The sequence below is a fragment of the Equus asinus genome, chromosome 18, assembly GCF_041296235.1.
Source record: "Equus asinus isolate D_3611 breed Donkey chromosome 18, EquAss-T2T_v2, whole genome shotgun sequence".
NCBI lineage: Eukaryota > Metazoa > Chordata > Mammalia > Perissodactyla > Equidae > Equus > Equus asinus.
The window spans coordinates 26580480-26600388 of NC_091807.1; the positions used below are offsets into that span (position 1 = coordinate 26580480).

The 19909-nt window shown below is 35.4% G+C and overlaps 1 protein-coding gene across 1 annotated transcript in view; it reads right to left on the bottom strand.

Moving 5' to 3' along the window:
• Positions 1–19909, bottom strand: part of LTN1 (listerin E3 ubiquitin protein ligase 1) — a 53886-nt gene that overhangs the window by 27745 nt on the left and 6232 nt on the right. The window contains exons 5-14 of the mRNA XM_014866315.3: positions 17611–17663; positions 16718–16898; positions 8444–8617; positions 7952–8142; positions 7078–7213; positions 5439–6248; positions 5037–5078; positions 2062–2251; positions 1350–1589; positions 379–532 (exon numbers count right to left, since the gene is read on the bottom strand). Coding sequence (XP_014721801.1) covers positions 379–532; positions 1350–1589; positions 2062–2251; positions 5037–5078; positions 5439–6248; positions 7078–7213; positions 7952–8142; positions 8444–8617; positions 16718–16898; positions 17611–17663 — 2171 coding nt within the window. The remainder of the gene's footprint in view (positions 1–378; positions 533–1349; positions 1590–2061; positions 2252–5036; positions 5079–5438; positions 6249–7077; positions 7214–7951; positions 8143–8443; positions 8618–16717; positions 16899–17610; positions 17664–19909) is intronic.

Sequence of the window (19909 nt, forward strand, 5' to 3'; positions counted from 1 at the left end):
ATTTTCCATTCCACACCTTAAAACAGTGGTTACCAGAACCCCAGAAAATACAATCACTATGTGTGGTGGCCATGAGAGGTTACACTGACAATCCACATCAGCCTAAGACACAAGGTAGCGCCACCATCACATCACTGACCATAAATTAGGAGTCTAGCAGATATGCTATAACAAGACATTCTTCAATTAAGCGAGTCTAAGTGGATGATTAAAACAAAATCCTTTCAGAAAAATCTGTTTGGATCTTCTCTTAGAATTGGTAGATTTCTTATGTAACAAGTCATTTTTCATAGGCACTCACACTAATCATGGAATCTTATTTCACGACAGTGATCAAATCTTAAAGAGATACCGTGCAACTGAGCATAAAAAGCTTACCTTTTGATATCTAAAGATGAAGATTGAACTTGGTTCTTCAGCCACAGAGCAGACAAATGTAGGAAGGTACTCTGTTTATATATACTGCCAGTTTGATGGACCAATAAATTCACACCCGAGAGCCAAGTATTTTTCAGTTTACAGATAAGAAAGTCTAAAATCAAGATGTCAACAGTAATTTGTAACCCCTCTGAAACAACTATAATTAGTACAAAATGAAAGAACTCATTGCAGATCTGAGATTTTTAAGGTACCACTAGAAAAAGAAAACATAAAATTACTATTCAATTGCCAAAACAAAATAACTATGTCATAAATATGCAATAATACAAGCTAGCTCATGCCATATAAATGTAAAACTGGTAAGATTTTAAAGTTAGCTTTTTTCCTGCTCTGAACTTACAAGAGAGTTGTCCTTTTGGAGATGTGAAAAATATTATATCTTTTCCAAATACAGTAGTTAGTGTTAAAGAAAGTGATGGGGAGGAAGGCTCTCTTATCAATAGTATTTTTTATATTGCTTTCATAAATGAGTCTGAATTAACATATAAGGCAAGCATATAGTCCTTAAACAGCCAATCAAAATTTCATTTTGATATACACCAAGACTGAACATTTTTAACTATAAGAGGAGATATTAATATCCCCCTTTATGAATGCAGAAAGTGAGGCATCAAGAAATTAAGCAAATGCCAGAGCTACTGAGTGAAGAGGGTAAGATTCTAACTCATCTATCATGGTCTCTTCCAAAACTGTTTCTTTAATATGAAGTAAGAACTTTAGACATAATGTCTACGTACATCTTTAACTTGACTTCTAAAGCTGAAAGTATTTAAGGTTTGTAGGCTTTTACTCAAAATGCTTTCAACTTTCAAAACACATTATGATTCAATTAATAAAACCTGGGCACTTACACTATGCAGGTCAGAGCCGGAGACTCCCAACAAAACATTTGAGCAGTAGGCTATTACCTGGCAAATGTGTTTTTTCTTTGCTCTGAGCACATAACTGAAAGAGAGTTAATAATAAATCTTCAGATGATGGCATTAGCAAGCATCCTTTTGCTGAGCTGAAATAGTTATAGGCCACATCACAGATAAAAGACACTGATGAGTCATTATTTTCAGCTTCTGTCAATGTCTCTGTTTTGGATAAAGTTTCATGAAGTTTAACAATAATTCTTTCAACATATACTTCTCCAATCAAGTAATCTAGAGAAAAAAAGTTCACACAGACAAAAAATAAAAAATATTAACAGTGCATTGCTGAATACCTTACTTTGGGTTAACAACCACTTGAGTCTTTCCATGTGTTTAAAAAAAATGTTTATGTATTAGACAAAAGAAAACTATACCAACAAATCAATTTGTTCTCTCACATATAAAGGCACTCATAGAAAAAAGCAGTTTTAAATTAAGTACAAAGGCAACGTTCTACAAAATTAGAGGGAACAGCTTCACTAAACGTAAAACATTTAGAATATAAAACTAAAAATATTAAATGCCTTCCAAGTCATTCTGCAAAGATTAATAAACATTTAGGGTGCTTACAAAATTAAGACATTTGAATAAACTAAGTCTTGTTATTCTCAACCAATAATATGCAAAATGAGCAGCATGGAATCATCCCAAAAAGTGAAAGGAATATTCCCTACTCAAAAACAAAAGCCCCGTTTTTGCCTACCATCTTTAACATGTTGGGATAATACCAAGCTTAGAAGAGTCCATCTTTCTGAGAAGTAAGATTCAGAAGATCCTTTGGATTCCAAGTGCTTATTACACAGATGCTCTGCCAAGGTTACCAATTCCTCTCCAAGGATATCTCCTTTTAGCCAAGGAGTTACTAAAGCATGTTTATCTGAACTAGAACATGCCTAAAACCATAAAATTAAAGCAAATATTAGAAGCAAGATCAAAAAGTATATCTGCCTAAAATATTACTTATACCATATTACCTCCCTTCATCATCATGACCCCAACACTACCCCCCACTCCTCCACCTAAGGTTTTAAGAAGGCTGGTATCCTCCCTGTTCCCCACTAAGCCTTGCTGACATACACTTCCACACTTTGCTCATGCCATCTTCCCAACCATAAATACTCTCCCTCTTCTTTACTTATCAAAATCCCATCCATTCTTTGATAATCAGTACAAAGCCCACCTGTTTACGAAGTATCCCCAACTACTTCAGCCCACACTCATCACTGTTTTTCTTCGAATTTCTAAAGCACTTACTGAATTGTATTATTATTTATAATGTTTCATCTGTGTATGTCTTGTTTCCAATGAGATTGTAAGTTCCTTGAGAGCAGAGACTGTCTTAAAACTTCTTTGATACCTGCTATCAACACTGCAGATATGTTCAATGAATAATGAATGGATGGACTTTGAAGACAGATTTAAATATGCTCTATAGATATTAAATTTTTGTTCATTAATTTGCTAAAATTAAAGAACAGTTACTATTTACTAGTGGTAAATCACTTCAATATGAACAATGGGACTTATTATTACTTCTCCAAATTCTCTGAAATAGTTACTGGAGCCAGACATCTGAGAGTAACTGATTTATTTTCATGGGGGAGGGAAGCAAGAAAAAAACTTGTAAATCCACCCCCAAAAGTATGTTGATCCATGTTCCCAGAGCTTCTTTTGCTTTAAGGGCTGAGAAGAAAGGAATTTGCAACTTGGTTCATTTCAAAGCAATCTGGAAAAAAAAAATCCAAGTGTGGATTGGGTAGTGCCTGAAAAATCCTTATCCTTTTATTTAAAAAACTGTTAGTAACCAGAGCTTTTATTTTAGCCCAAGCTTTACCACTATTCTGGTTTTATGACCTTGGACAAATCTCTTAACCAAACTGGGCCTATTTCCTAATTTGAAAAATGAAGATTAACCTAGAAAATCCCTAAGGTGCTTTTCTGGTTACAAAATTCGGGTTTGTTTTTAAAGAAGCTGACTTAGGGACTCTGTTCAAAAAGTATGAGGTTGCATAAAGACAAGAAAAACTAGAATTTAGATGGCTATAATTTGGCTTTGCTAATGTAGTTTACCAAATAAACCAAATTATTTTTTTAAAAGGTTTTTTCTTATTTTTATTTATTTTTTTCCTTCTCCTCAAAGCCCCCCATACATAGTTGTATATTTCAGTTGTAGGTCCTTCCAGTGGTAGCATGTGGGACGCTGCCTCAGCATAGCCTGATGAGTGGTGCTAGGTCTGCGCCCAGGATCCAAACTGGTGAAACCCTAAGCCGCCGAAGCAGAGTGCGTGAACTTAACCTCTCAGCCATGGGGCTGGCCCCAAACCAAACTATTTTATAGAATGCTACAGAATCCAGAGAACAAACTTCTGAATAAAATGTCTCTCAGGTTATCAAGACATCATTTTCAACTCCTCGATGTTTTAACATATTTACAAAATCTGATCAGCTTTAAGCGGGTGAGGAGGCTAGTTAGTCACGGAAGCACAGGGGGCAAACACCAGCTATGAACTTCCAAACACTGCCCAGGACGAGGACAGTCCTCCAAACAGGCGTATCTGAACTACCCAGCAGGGACATTCCTAAGGTGGAAATGGATATATCAGTCTTCTCTTATCAAATTATTAATTGCCTTTGCTCTGGTTCTAGACTTCTCAAGAAGCTTTCTGATAATGTGACTTTTCACAAAGTCAGCCTACAGGGAGAGAAGGTACTAGATAAACTAATGCAAATTGTGTGCCTAATGAATAATACTTCTCTTTGAAAAATAGTAAATTAGTAGTCTGTATTTATTTTGTAAAAATAAACTATTGGGGAAACAGGCAGTTGTTATTTAATGGGTAAAGAGTTTCAGTTTTGCAGGAAGAAAAAGTTCTGGAGATTGGTAGCACAATAAGGTGAATATACCTAACACTACTGAACTCTACAGTTAGAAATGGTTAAGATGGCAAATTTTATGTTAATGCATTTTTTTACCATAATTTTAAAAGATAGAAAAAAAAGAAACTTTCACATTAAAGAGTTACCTATGTAAAATTAAAAAATAATCACAAAAATGTTAAAAAAAAAGAATTTTAGGTAGCTAGCCATAACATTTCTATGGTTGGAAAAGTGTCAGTTACATCATTTACATCTTCATAAGCAAAGAATACTTAAGGCATTTTTTAAAATTTCTAAATTATTTATGTTCCTTGATTTCTTTTCGTTATTCTTATCACTAATTTCCTTATATAGTTAAGTGGCAATCAGACAAAGGCTAGAAGATTTTAATTTGCCTGTATAGTATTCCAGAGTAGGACAAACTTTCCTGACGTGTTCTAGCTAAAGCTAGAACCATTCAATCCATGTCTATAGAAGAAAAACTAGGAAAAGAACAGAAACCTGTAGCTTTAGTTTTAAAGATAATAAAACGTATTTTTAGCTCTCCCTTTGTTACCCGCCAGGGAAGAAACACTGATTTTTCCAGAGCCTGTCCATTTTTCCCTGATATTCCTAACCAGAAAAACAATACTATAGAAAGGCAAACACCAAGGTCTTCCCAAATTATGAGAATAAAGTTATAGTAATAAGGAAGTTTTCTAACATAAACACCTGACCACATACCAGAGTGTGAGTATGACTGTAATTTTGGTTTTTCTATACCCATAAATACAAAAAAACAGAAAAAAATCCCTAAGCTACCTTTTCAATGATCTGAAGGACAGAATTCCAATTGAGATCCACCTGGAAGAGGAAAAAAGAGTTAGAAACAATCCGCTAGAGGAAATAGTAAAACTTTTTACAAGTAAATGTAACTATGTAACCACTATAAAACCAAAACTTTTTTAGCCAGTCCAGGTGTAAAAAGTATGGACTGAAAGAACTCAATTTTTAATCATCAACTTTTGTCATGTTAACACACTTACCCAGAAGTCTCACACACGTCCCAATCACAATCAAGAATATATTGCTGGGCTTTAAACTGACATTCATAGTCAAGAAACAATCCAAAAATACGCCCCATGCAGGTCTCGTTCCACTCTTCTACAATGAGTGTGCCAGTGTCAACCATTACAGTTTAAAAAGATATACAACAGTTAATACCTTGGTTAGATCATCCAAGACATCTTTTCTTTCCATATTATCGTCACAGCAACGAAGGGCACTGTACAAAATGTCCACCAAGAAACCAGCATCCTTCTTTGGATCTTCATTTAGCCAACCTATTAGTTTCTGGTATAAAAACTGCACCGCAGGATTTTTTTGTGCAAGCTTGGTTATTTCAGGAGGTTTGGCTTTGACAACACTCTGTTTTTCATCACCTAGTAGCATTTTAAATACTTGGGTTGAAGAGAAGGAGTTGAGCAGAGTGGAAAGAAACCTTAGATGCTGCTCTGACTTTTGTTCATTGACATAATTAATACTCATCTCTGCTAACTTACAGACTAAGTCTTCCAAAGGTTTTTTCCTTAGTGGAGATATAACGTCTGAACAATTATGTGTGAGAGACAGTTCAGCCACTAATTCAGAGCCTTCACTGTTCTCTCCTTCTGAGGAGACACATTTTTCATTCTCTTTATTACTTTCAGGCATCTCATCAGCAAATCTAACCTTACTAACTTTTTTTTTATTTGACTTCAAGGAGCTCTTTGGCTTCTGGAGGACCTGTAATAGGTTAGATACACCCAAAACAGACTTAAGATCAGCTTCTGGCTCATTGATTTTCTCCACACAGATCTCTGACAGTCTTTCCCAGAAATTTAGTAGCACTTTCTCCAAGTTGTGAACCGTCTTATCATCTTTTTCCATATCAGCTTTGGCTTCCCAGGAATTTAAAGTTTCTGCTAAATGGTTAAAGAGCTGCCCATCTTGCAATTTTGAGTCTTTGAGAACTGCATCAATAAAAGGAATCAACTGAAAGAGGAAGTAGAATTATAAAAGTTCAGTTTTCAGGAGAAATAATATGTACACAAGGTATTTGTAAAACATCATAAAATTTCGTATTTAATTACTGAAAAGCATGGATTTTTCCCAAAATGCTGAAAAGAGTTAACTTGAAGATCATTTTCAAATCATAGAAAGAGCTTAATGATTTCACTGCATTCTCCTGAATTATTTCTTTTCCATGATATAACTGACCAAGATTATTGGTCATTAACAAATAATATAGCTTTCTCTGCATCTTCTGAACTTATCCAAGTTTCTAGCTTTTTTCTAAGTTAATATGAAAGTCATACGGGACCCAGAGAATTCAGAACCTTTGTTCTTAAATTACAAAGACAAGAGAAGTTAACTATCTGAGACATCAATTAGGATCTGGGCTTCTATAATTTCATTAATTAATTTCATACCATAAGGAACTATATTCCAGAACCTGCTCTCATCACTGGTTCTAAAAGCCAAGCACAACTGTTCACAAAAGGATAAATGTACTTGAATATTTTAGAAGTAACATGATTATTACATAATTTAAACAATTAAATAAACACAAATAGCATCTTCTAAATTCTGTTTTGCATTGCAACTCCCTAAAACAGTTAGAATTTGTAAATCCAGAGACTAACTAGAACTTAGGCATTATGGTATTACGATAGCAACTGACAGTATAGAACTGTTATTTATCTAGTCAGAAATGAAATCTTTATAAGGAAGGCTAATTGATAAAATGGCAACAAGACAGAAATGAACTTGATTCTTTATTGTCAGTGTGCAAAGAAACTAATGGTTTTTACATTATAAATACCTGATCATTGACGAGCATCTCTTCAATCTCTTTCTCACCTAAGTTTTGTTGCATTATAAAACGTAAGCATTCAAAAAAAGCAGATATTACTGCTGAGCACTCTGAAAAGCTGGTTTTGATTCTCTCTGTTGATAGCCTAAAAAACAATAAATAACTGTGGCTTAGTCTCTCATGAAAAAGAAAATAAGCAACTCAGAAGAAACACCAAAATAAAGACATGGGAAAGGCATCATACCAAAAGAAGACGATTTTTTGAGCTAAAACTAAGACCAACCAACCAAAACACAGCCCGAGTAGAATATGAACTTGCAGAACTATGAAAAAGTGTTAACAAAAGATAATACATATTTATTTTTTATGAATGAACCAATCCACCTGCAAATTTGAAAGAAAGGACTTAACCAAAGATAATAGTACAGTGAAAAGGAATATTCATTAATTATTAATAAAACTAGCTATCTTTCACTTATTAAGTTCAATGAATACACTGAAATAATTTTTTAAGTATGACTTTAAACAGCTATTATATATAAGTTTACGGAAGTTTTAAAAACTCCACTGTTTCATTTTCTGCATTTGGGTATTTGTACTTATCAACATGCAAAGAAAGGGCTCATTTGAAAAATGGACTATTTCCATCTAAGGGCCTTACCATATTCATCTCACTTTCTGCTGCCTACTACCACTAAAGCCTAGAAAGCACCTGAGAAAAGAATTCCAATTGAAATTCTCTGAAAACTTCAAAAGTGTTTAATAAACAGCAAAACAATTTGGGGAAATTTAAATAAGACAATAATGAGTAGGTCATTCTACCCATTTATGAATACAAGAAAAATCTCTTTTGTTTTAAAGATCAAAAATGTAAACTCCTTACCCTACAATTAAAGACGTGAGGAAATTTTTGAAGAAATCCAACTTTGGATCTGTAATGGACTGAGGGAGCTTGCTGATAAATGGCAGAAGGTAAGGATATATGACAGCAGCCAGACCCCGACCACCTTCACGAACCACAGCTGACAGCTTGGGAAACACACTTTTTTTTGCATTTACATGAAGCCAACAGTCCTAACCAAAGAAAACATAATAATAACAAGACATCATAAACATACTTTTCCCAATTAAGAGAGAAGACATACAGGCTCTCAAAAATAAATCAAGTATTCTACCTAAAGAGATTAAAATCTTTCACCACCACCATTAAAAACTAAAACTCTGAAATTGTAAAAAATTATTAAATATTTTATTTGCAAGAAAGTATTTTTCAGTAAGTTTTAGGTATTATAATCTGATAGGCTCTCTCTCAAATGATTTCCAGAATAAAAATAAGACAAGTATTCCCTGTACTAAATGTACCACTCTTACCTACCTCAATAGTTGTAAGTGTATAAAGCACAGCTTCCCAGAGAGCTGGGCATACAATGGGGTCACTGTCATCAATGCTGAGTAGAACTGATGGGCTCACTTTGGATGCTTCATCTTTCATCAACTGTGGAATACGCTGGCACAAAGCAGAAACTAACTCAAAATAAGCCGAGCGGATCTAAAAGAAGAAAAGCTGAATTAAATTAAAGCCTAATAAAACTGAGAGAAGATTTTTTACCTATGGTAATAACAGATAGGTTATTCATACTAACCCTCTTATTAATAAAACTAAAAGGGCTGGAAAAAATACTTTTTAAAATCTTTGTAAGAATATCAAATAAGTGAAAAGACATTAGGAATTACTAAGCCAAAAGTGAAGGGAAAAATAATTCAACTTTCTATTTATTTGGCTGAAGCAAACACAAATCCTCTCCATGGGCAGAAGCCTTCATTAGGGGCCTCGAATTATCCCTACAAATATACTAGCCAACACAAAGTTAAATATAGCCAAACACACAAAAAATAAGTCACCATGAGCAAGTATCACCAGAAACAAAACATAACACAGAGATCTGAGACTTTAAATCTTAGAATGATCAGTTATAAATTCCATATAAACAATATTTATTATATCTAAAGAAACAAAAGTTTAAGGAAATATGAAGGAAAAAGGACCTTAGAAAAAGCACAGCAGATCTGAAAAAGAACCAAGCATAATCCCTAAACTATATATATATAAATAAAAGCTCAATTCATAGTTTAAGAACAGATTAGGTATAGATGAAGAGAGAATCAGTGAACTGAAAGACAGAGCACAAGAATTTATCCACCAATAGCATGGAAAGATAAAAAGATCAAAAACGACGACAGCATAAGAGACATAAAGGATAGTGAGAAGGCTTAACGTATATTTAATCAGAATCCCCAAGGGAAAGAAAAGAGACAATGAGGCAAAGGATCTATCTGAAGAGATAATAACTGAGCATTTTGTACAGCCAATGAAATACACCAATCTACAGATTCAAGAAGTCCAACAAATCCCAAGCAAGATACATAAAAAGAAATCCACACCAAGACCCATCACAGTGCAACCGCAAAAAACAAACAGAGACACAATCTTAAGAGTAGCCAGAGGAAAAAAATGAACTACCTTCGAAGGAAGGACAGTCAGACTGATAACTGACTTCAATGGCAAAAATGTAAATCAGAATACAGTGGAATAATATCTTCAACACAAAAATAACTGCCAGTATTTAATCCTGTACCTCGTAAAATATCTTCCAAGAATGAGAGTGAAATAAAAACATCTTTTTCGACAGAGAAAAAAGATTTCATCACCAGCAGACCAGCACAAAAAGAAATGCAAAGGACACACCCTATACAGAAGGTAAACAATCCCATATGGAAGGTAAGAGACGAAGAAAGGAATAAAGAGCAAACAAAGCAAAGAATATGTAGGTAAATCTAAACAAAGATTGAGAGTATAATAATAATGTTTTCTGGGATTAAAAAATACACATATATTTAGCCCCACAAAATATTTTATTTCTCTATATTTTATATAAAATATTATCAAATGAATGTCAGCAGAGTATTTTAAAAGATATACATACAGCATGATTAAGTTTGCCTCTTAAATGCTAGGCTGGAAAATCATATGATCAGATAAACATATCAGAAAACACAATCAAGAAAATTTCAACATTCATTTATGACAGAAATACTCAGCAAACTAAGAATAAAAAGGAAACCTTAAACCTTATGAAATCTACAGCAAATATCATACTTAACCCTGAGGGTCTAAAACTATCACCATTAAAATCAGGAACAAGAAAAGAACGCCTGCTATCACCACTTCTATTCAACATGGCACTGGTGGACCTAATTAATACAAAGAGACAAGGAAAAAAAAGAACTGGAAAATTACCCAAATAACAAACTATAATCGTGGCAAAACAGGCTATAAAAAATACTCAATTTAAAGACAAACTATTAGAACTAACAGGAGTTTGGAAGAGCTGCTGGATGTATAATTAACATATGAAAGCACAGTACTCCTAAACATCAGTAGAAACAAAATGGAAAATGTAATTGAAAAGGAAAACCCATTTCACAATAATGACAAAAGCCATAAAGACGTGTTCAGTATAGAGAATACTATATATTATTATTCTAGGATTAAAACAGCCTAAACAATTTTGAAAAAGAACAAAGCTGGAGGGTTTCAAGACCTACTATAAAACAATAATAATCAAGAGAATGTGGTATTAGTGTAAGGATAGACATATAGATAAATGGAACAGAATAAAGAGTTCAAAATTAAAAGCCAACATATATGGTCAGCTGAATTTTGACAAAGGTGCCAGAGTGAGGAAAGGACAGTCTGTCAACAAATGGATACCTATATGAAAAGAAATTAGACACTCACCTTTATGTCATACACAAAAATTAACTCTAAATGGACCTAAACTACAAAACTTCTAAAATAAAATATAGAAAATCTTTGCAACCTTGAGGAAGGCAAAGATTTCTTAGATAAGACATCAAAAGCACAAACCATAACAGAAAAAAATTGATAAACTGGACTTTATCAAAATTAAAACGCCTTCTCCAAATCCCATTAACAAAATGAAAATCTAAGCCACAGACTGAAAGAAAACATTCAGGATACTTTATCTGACAAAATACTTGTAATCAGGATAAATAAAGCACCTTTACAACTCAAAACTTAAAACTCAATTCAAAAATTACAAAAAGAATATGCTGTAGCAAGAGACTAATAATACATTGATCTTCCTGTAGGATTCCTAGAACAACTACAGGCTCTGTGAACAAAACACAAAAAACAACTACCTGAGGGCTCTGAAGACTGAAATACACATTTGGGAGGGGAAATCAAAACTTGGAGTTAAGCAATCCACATAGACTGATTCCCACTGTGTGCAGCTTTGCCCTGAAGGTGGCTGCAGTGACCACCACAAAGGCCCAGGGGCAGCCACAACTCCAAGAGGAAGCCTGACATCATTCTCAGTGGAGGAACTGGAAGAAGCAGGAAAAGGAGCCCAAGGTAAACAAAGTTGCAGGAGAGTGACAGGGAACTCTAGAAAGGAGAAAACCAGAGAAAGGAACCCCCACAAGCCATGTTTACACAACCTAAATCTACAGCTGATCCTTGAACCATGCATGCACAGAGTAAACTGAAAACAGCTTAAAATTAAGGTTTCAGAACTGAAATGAGATCTGAGATGTTGCCCACTGCAGGCATGACATTTTGCTGTTTGAATCTAAGTAAACTGCCTATTAACACAAAAACATCAACACTTTTGTAGCAATATAAAATAATCCAGTCTCCAAAACATAACATTGCAGGATACAATCTAAATATCTCTGTCCAGGATACAGTTTAATTACTCAGCATATAGATCTTTTTGCTTTTTGGGGGGAGGGGGATTAGCCCTGAGCTAACATTGCTGCCAATCCTCCTCTTTTTGCTGAGGAAGACTGGCCCTGAGCTACCATCCATGCCCATCTTCCTCTACTTTTTTTTTTTTCCTATATGTGGGACTCCTGCCACAGCATGGCTTGCCAAGCAGTGCCATGTCCGCACCCAGGATCCGAACCGGCGAACCCTGGGCTGCCAAAGTGGAACATGCACACTTAACCACTGCGCCACTGGCCCAGCCCCTACTCAGCACACAAAGAGCCAGGAAAATGTGATCCCATTTCAAGAGGTAAGACAATTAACTGATGACAAGCCCAAGATGACCCAGATGTTATTATCAGACACAGACTTCAAATCAGCTTTTATTAACTATACTCAGTGAAGTAAAGGAAAATATAACAATGAATGAAAAAAAAAAATAGGAAACAGATACATGTCATTAAACGTTTGTCCAAACCTATCGAATGTACACTACCAAGAGTGTACCCTAATGTAAATTATGGACTCTGGATGATAATCTATCAGTGTAGGTTCATCATATCTAACAAATGTACCACTCTGGTGGGAGACGTTGATAATGAAGGAGGCTACGCACTTGGGAGGAGCGGGAGGTGTATGAAATCTCTGGACATTTTCCTCAATTTTGCTGTCAATCTAAAACTGCTCTAAAAAAAAAGTCTTTTAAAAAAAGGAAATTTCATCAAAGCAATAGAAAATACAAAAAAAACAAGTAGAAATAAAAAATACAATATATTAAAACTGAGCAAAAGGTTTGACTAGACACCTCAAAAAAGAAGATTTACAAATGGCCAATAAGCACATTAAAAGACATTCAACATTATCAGCCATCAGGGAAATGCAAATTAAAACCACAAGGAAAAATCTCTACCCGAGAGGTGAGTAAACATTTTCTTTAAAGAGCCAGAGAATAAAGATTTTAGGCTTTGCAAGCTATATGTTCTCTGCTGCAACTGCTTAGCTCTGCTTTGTTAGCATGAAATCAGCCACACACAATACAAAAAACTATTTACAAAAACAGGTATGCCAGATTTTGACCTATGAGCTGCAGTCTGCTGATCCCCTGATCCCATAGCCATGAGAATGACTTAAAACAACTGAAAACATCAAAGTGAGGATATGGAGCAAGTAAAAACATCATACATTGCTGATAAGAGTGTAAAACAGGGGCCAGGCCAATGGCGTGGTGGCTGAGTTTCTACACTCCACTGCAGCAGCCCAGGGTTCGCAGGTTCAGATCCTGGGCATGGACCTACACACCACTCATCAAGCCATGCTGTGGCAGTATCCCACATACAAAAAATAGAGGAAGACTGGCACGGATATTAGCTCAGGGACAATCTTCCTCAAGCAAAAAGAGGAAGCTTAGCAACAGATGTTAGCTCAGGGCCAATCTTCCTCACCAACAAAAAGAGTATGAAACAGTATAACCACTTTGGAAAATGGTGTGGTAGTTTCCTATAAATTTAACATATACTTACCATATGACTCACCAATTCCTCTCCTTACCCAAGAAAAATGAAAACATATATCCATACAAAGACTATATGAAACTAAGCAATAAAAAGGAATGAACTATTGAGACATGCAACAACCATGAAAAAATCTTAAAAGCATTATGCTGAGCAAAAGATACAGAGTAATATATGGCTCCATTTATATGAAACCCTAGAAAAGACCAACCTAATCTGTAGTGACAGAAAGCAGATCAATGGCTGCCTGGGGTAAAGGGAAGGATGACTAGCAGGGACACAAGAAACCCATTTTTCAGTAATAAAAATGTTTTATATCTTGATTGTAGTGGTTACACGGGTTTGTACATGTAGATGGGTGTATACATCTGTCAAAACTTATCAAACTATATGATTAAAATGGCTGCATTTTATTGTGTGTAAATTATACCTCAATTAATTTGGTTTAAAAAATTATTCTAGGATATTTTTTAAATACTTGAATAAAGTGAGAGATATGACAGGTTCATCATAACATCAAGTTCAACAACATAAAGACAGCAAGTCTGGGGCCAGCCCCGTGGGCAAATGGTTAAGTTCACGCATTCCACTTTGGTGGCCTGGGGTTTGCCAGTTCGGATTCTGGGCACAGACCTACACACCGCTCATCAAGCCATGCTGTGGTAGCATCCCACATAGAAGAACTAGAATGACTTACAACTAGGATATACAACTATATACTGAGGCTTTGGGGAGAAAGAAAAAAAATTTTTAAAAAAGGAGGAAGATTAGCAACAGATGTTAGCTCAGGGCTAATCTTCTTCACCAAAAAGAAAAAAAAGCACACCTTAAAAAAAGGAAGCAAGTCTCCCCAAATCATTCAGTGCAGCTCCAACTGAAATTCCAGTTAGACTTTTTTGAGGAATTCAATAAATTTACTGAAATTTATATGGAAGAATAAAGTTCTAAAACAACTTAGTCAATTTTGAAAGATGATGACTAAAAAAGAGTGACTCATCTGAGCAGTTATTATGACATATCATAATGTCATATTAACAGAGGTACTGGCACAAGAACAAACAAAGGTCTTTGGATCAGAAGATAGAGTTTAGAGACAAACTTACAAACATATGGGAACTAGATGTACCATAATGGTGGATCAAAAGTCAATAGGGAAAGAATGAACAGCTTACTAGGCAACAAAAAAACTGGTTCACTATACATGAAGAGAAATGTAACCAGGTCTCTGCCTAACACCATATAAAAAGGTGGATTATTGATGGATTAAAGACTTCATATTAAACGTAAAACTATAAAAAAATATAACTATTAAAAATAGAAGAGTATCTTTATGGCTTTAAAGTGGGAAAGCCCTACATAAGGCAAAACCAGTGATTCTGACTACACCAACATTAAGATTTCTAACAGAGGACACATGAAAGGCGACAGAATAAGAGAATATTTGTAATGCCTAAAAACGACAAAAGGACTAATATTTAGAATACACAAGGAACTCCAGTAAAACAAGAAAAAGAGAATGACTCCAATAGAAAAAAAGGGGAGAAAGATAGGAACAACTAGTTTATGGAAGAAACACAAAAATCTAAAAAGTTTATAAAGAGATGCTAAAAGTCACTAGTTAGCAGAGTAATTAAAATTAAAGAGAGAGAACATTTGAACTCCTATTAGACTGACAAAAATTAGGAAGCTGAATGATGCCTAGTCCTGGCTGGAATATTAGGATATGGAGGCCTCATCGTGCATTGGTGGTTGAGTCTAGAGTAATGCAGCCATTCAGATGAGCAATCTGGCACTTCTCCAGAAAATTAAGTATGCATGTATCCTTTGACTCAGCGATTCAGAAAGTGAGATAATTTCAGAAAAAGGAATTCTCACAGATCTGAGGATACATGAATGAAGATATTCATTGCTGCATTATTTGTGAGGGCAGGAAGTTGGAGGCAATCAGGGGGTCTATCACTGGGGGAATGGACAGGTAAAATGGAATAGATGCAAACTTCCGAATACTACACAGCACTTAGACGCCATGGAACAGATATACATATGCAATCTGACGGATTTAAAGTATTTTAGTACTTTTTTTAAAAAGTACTAAGTAGGGGGCTGGCCTAGTGGTGTAGTAGTTAAATTCACACACTCCACTTCAGCAGCCCAGGGTTCACTGGTTTGGATCCTGGGTGCAGACCTATATGCTGCTCATCAAGCCATGCTGTGGTGGCATCCCACATAGAGGAACCAGACAGACTTACAACTAGGGTAGACACCCATGTGCTGGGGCTTGGGGAGAAAAAAAAAGAGGAAGATTGGCAACAGATGTTAGCTCAGGGCCAATATTCCTCATGAAAAAAAAAAGCATACCTTTAAAAAATAGTACTAAGTAGGGGCTGGCCCCGTGGCCAAGTGGTTAAGTTCGCGCACTCCGCTGCAGGCGACCCAGTGTTTCGTTGGTTCGAATCCTGGGCGCGGACATGGCACTGCTCATCAAACCATGCTGAGGCAGCGTCCCACATGCCACAACTAGAAGGACCCACAACAAAGAATACACAACTATGTACCAGGGGGCTTTGGGGAGAAAAAGGAAAAAATAAAATCTTTAAAAAAAAAAAATAGTACTAAGTAAAAAGCAATAAATGGAATGAAATATACCACAATACCATTTATGTGAATTAAAAACATCTGCAAAAAGGCTGTGATGGGCCTAACAGAGAAAATACAAACTTGATAAGCTTCGTTCAGGCATGACTTCTACTGCTGTTGTCCGTGAATTCAATGTCAATAAATCAACACTATATATTAAAGATGTCTTTAAACATACATACATGAAACAAGGTTATGTAATCGACCAAGTGACGAGAATGTTGTGACCAAAGACACGCAGGAACCTAATCCTGTATTTCTCCTAAGAACAACCCTTCAGTACTCACTAATTCAGTGTTTGTGGGGACTTTATAGAATCTAATCACCATAAACAACAAGAATCGACTACAGAAAACAAAAGGACAGACATTAAGCATATTAGAATGGTCAGCTGGTGGAGGTGGAGAATGGAGAGGGAGATAGGGACAAAAGATGAAAAATAAATACATTAAATGAGAAGAGCCTTGCACAAACCAACAATTTTAAGGTGCCATGAACAGAGGAGCATGGTAATTCAATTCGGAATCTGAGCTCCAAACAGCTAAATAAAAAAGTGAAAATACAGTAACATTCTAGTAAGAGAGGCAATTCAGTCGCACCACAAAGATGCGTTTGCAGAGTTTTAAACATAAAGCATAAACATAAACTAACAAGATCAGAGGAAAAAAGGTATCAGGGAAGTGTCTTAAAATAAAAAAGATTAAGATACCTGAGGTATACTGTGTTTTCCATACTTCCAAAATTTATTTTGTGATAAAAGAGACTTAAATTTCTCTTCCAGAGAGTCAAGCTCATTATCAGGTAAGAGGCACAGCAATTTCTTTAAAGCCAATAAGGAACAGGTTACAACTCGATAGAATTTAGCTTCTCTCTCTTCCTCTGGAACAGTCCTTGATGTGAAAAGAAAATATGGAGAAGGATTGAGAATAAGCCAAAGTACATTTTGGCACTTCCATTTTAAATGTTTTATCATTAAATATCCACCAAACTTGCGTTATTTCTATAGTCTATTACCCCCGTGCCAACCCCTCCTCCCACAAAATGCAAACATTCACAGAACTTTAATTACGTATTTTTCTAATAATACAAGGTGAAAGCAGACAAAAGCCCTGTCTTGAAACATGTGTGCAAAGACACTGCTCTCAGGAGCAGTCAATAGGGCGATTCTGGGGAACGGGTACCAATGCATCTAAGATGACTTTCCCTTACGGACTCTTAACAGCTTGATTAGAACCTAAGAGTAAAAGTAAATGGAACATTTTTCTACTCTTTCAATAGAACTATTCATACTTCTTAAACTATTTTCAACCAGACCTTAAAATGGTTCCCGCTTTGACTGTCAAAAGGCAAATGTGAGAAAAATCTAAAAACATCTTTGTAAAAGAAATAAATGTGTAGCTCCCAGATAATTCAACTTAAATAGCAGGACAACTTGTAAGTAAAAGCACTTAAAAACAGTACCTGGCATACGGCACTATATTAAGTACTTTCAGCTCTACATTTCAAGTACCTTTTTAAAAAAAAGTCACATTGAAATTATCATCTTACTCCCTATGGATGAAACAAATCCTCAACAAGAGTCACAGATACAACACAACTTACTGCGGGTCACTGAGTGTATCAGGCGTTTCTTTTATAAGATGATCCTGCAGCACCTAGAGAAGAGGAAAAGCCCACAGCCTTGAGATTTTATTGAACTGTCAATAGCGAACAGAGCATAAACCTCACCTCACCTAAAAGTTTTTGCCCCATTCCCCACAAAAGTGGCAAAATTAAATAGCAAAACTAAAAGGTCTGAAGACATTTTACCTATTTTTCTTTCCCTATCAATTCCCAAAGTTGGCTGCTGCTGGGATAAGGACAGGGTGCTTCTTCTAAACACCTCCAGTTGCCATAAAAGGAATTCTCCCCTAAATATTCCTGGTATCTTGCTTCTCCATTCCTCTTGCACAAAGTGATGAAGTGGATGAAATATTCAGTTAGTAAGTCTGGGAGAAAAATTAGGTTCTGCTTTCCTCTCCTCTCTTTTTGAGTACCTCCCTGCTCACAGAGGACACACACTGTACTCTGCGCCATCCTGGAGGGAGGTCTAAGGTTCCATCTGAAATGCGAGTTTAAGTGTGCCTAACTTCTGGAGTGTGCAGGACTAGGAAACCCACGGCTCCAGTATCTATTTTATCAGCAATAAGAACAGCTAGCATTTATTGAGTTTTTCCACATGCCAGGTATTGCTTTGAGCACATTTCATGCATTAACTAAATTAATCCTCACAACAACTCAATGAATTCACATTAATTCCCACTTTAACAGACGAGGTAATGGAGGCAAAGAAACTTGTCCAAGGTCACACATCCAACTAATAGCAGAAAGCAACTAGAACCCAATGGTATGACCCAGAGCCCACATTGCGATAGACATTATGACACACTGTCTATAAATATGACATTTTAATCTTCATTTGCCTAACTCCTCTCTAATACATTCATTTTGAATTTGGGAAAGCTCAAACCCAACATCTGTTATGAACTGTGACATGGCCAACTAAAGAGAAAATAATGGAGGAAATCATCCACATATTCAATAAGTTATCCATCCATAACAAAGTCAAGAACAAAAAAACAAACAAACAAAAAAACTAGGAACAAATTAGTTGTCTCAAAATCTATTTTCTAAAACTCTTCATGTCCAAACTCATGATATTCCACTCTCATAACATTTATCATTTGCTACTTTAAATAAACCAGTGATTAATTTATGGTTCGGTTACAGAACTCTCTTTGAGAATACGATTAAAGCCAAAAACCCTTTCCCTAGAAAAGTAAGCTTGGTACACCAGAGAAATGAAGGATGGAAGAACTAAGAACCTAAATGGGGAACTAGAATGCATACGTGTGTGTGTGTGTAGGAGAGGTGTTGGGTGACGAGATCACATAGGTAAGCAGCGATCAGATCATGCAGAGCCCTATGGGTCAAGATAAGAAATCTGGACTTGTAAGTGTAATGGGAAGCCACAGGAAGGTTGACTAAATGAAAGGAGGAAGGGAGGGAGGGTGTTTAAGTAGGATTATAAACAGGGTGCTATGGCAACAAAGAAGTAGTAAATAAGGGAAAGAATGCAAGCATGAATTTTTTTAAATCCTCAATTCCCCCTCACTCACAGTCCATCTACTCTTATTTCTTGATATAATGCTAACAAACTTGGCCGTCTGGTTTTTCCAGTCCATATATTAGGAATAGCAAATAAGGAGGGAAGAAACGAGGAAGGACAGTATTAGATACAGATGAACTCAAAGGCACAAAAGTTATAGCTGATATCAGTCTGGCAAAAGCGTTGGCCGAGCGTTGGAGAAACTTTTATATCTGTTAATGGGAGCATAAATTTGTATGACCTTTTGAAGGGCAATTTAACAATATCTATAAATATTTTAAATGTTCTTATCCTTTGACCCAACATATGGTTACTAGAAGTTCTGGTAACTATCACTCCACAGGGGATAAAGAGATTTATTCCATAATCTTCACAATATTGGATGTTAATGATACTTCAATTAAAAAAAAAAAAGTTCACTGAAGCAGTGTTCATTACAATGAAAGATTGGGGAAAAATTCTAAATGTATATTAATGTAAAAGAAGTTAAATAAACTGTTGTACATCCAAACAAAGAAATACCGGAGAGCCAACAAAAAGAATGAACTAGATCTGTATACAGGTACTGATATGGAATATGAGAGAAAATAAGTTTAGATTTAATTTCTAGATGTACTCTTTTTTTAGATTATATATTACAAAGCATATATCTAAGTTTTTTAGATAATACGATAAATTAAGATTTATAAATTAAAGGTGGAAAATTTAAATAATTTAAAAAGATCCAACCTAAAATGTTAATTACGTAAAAAT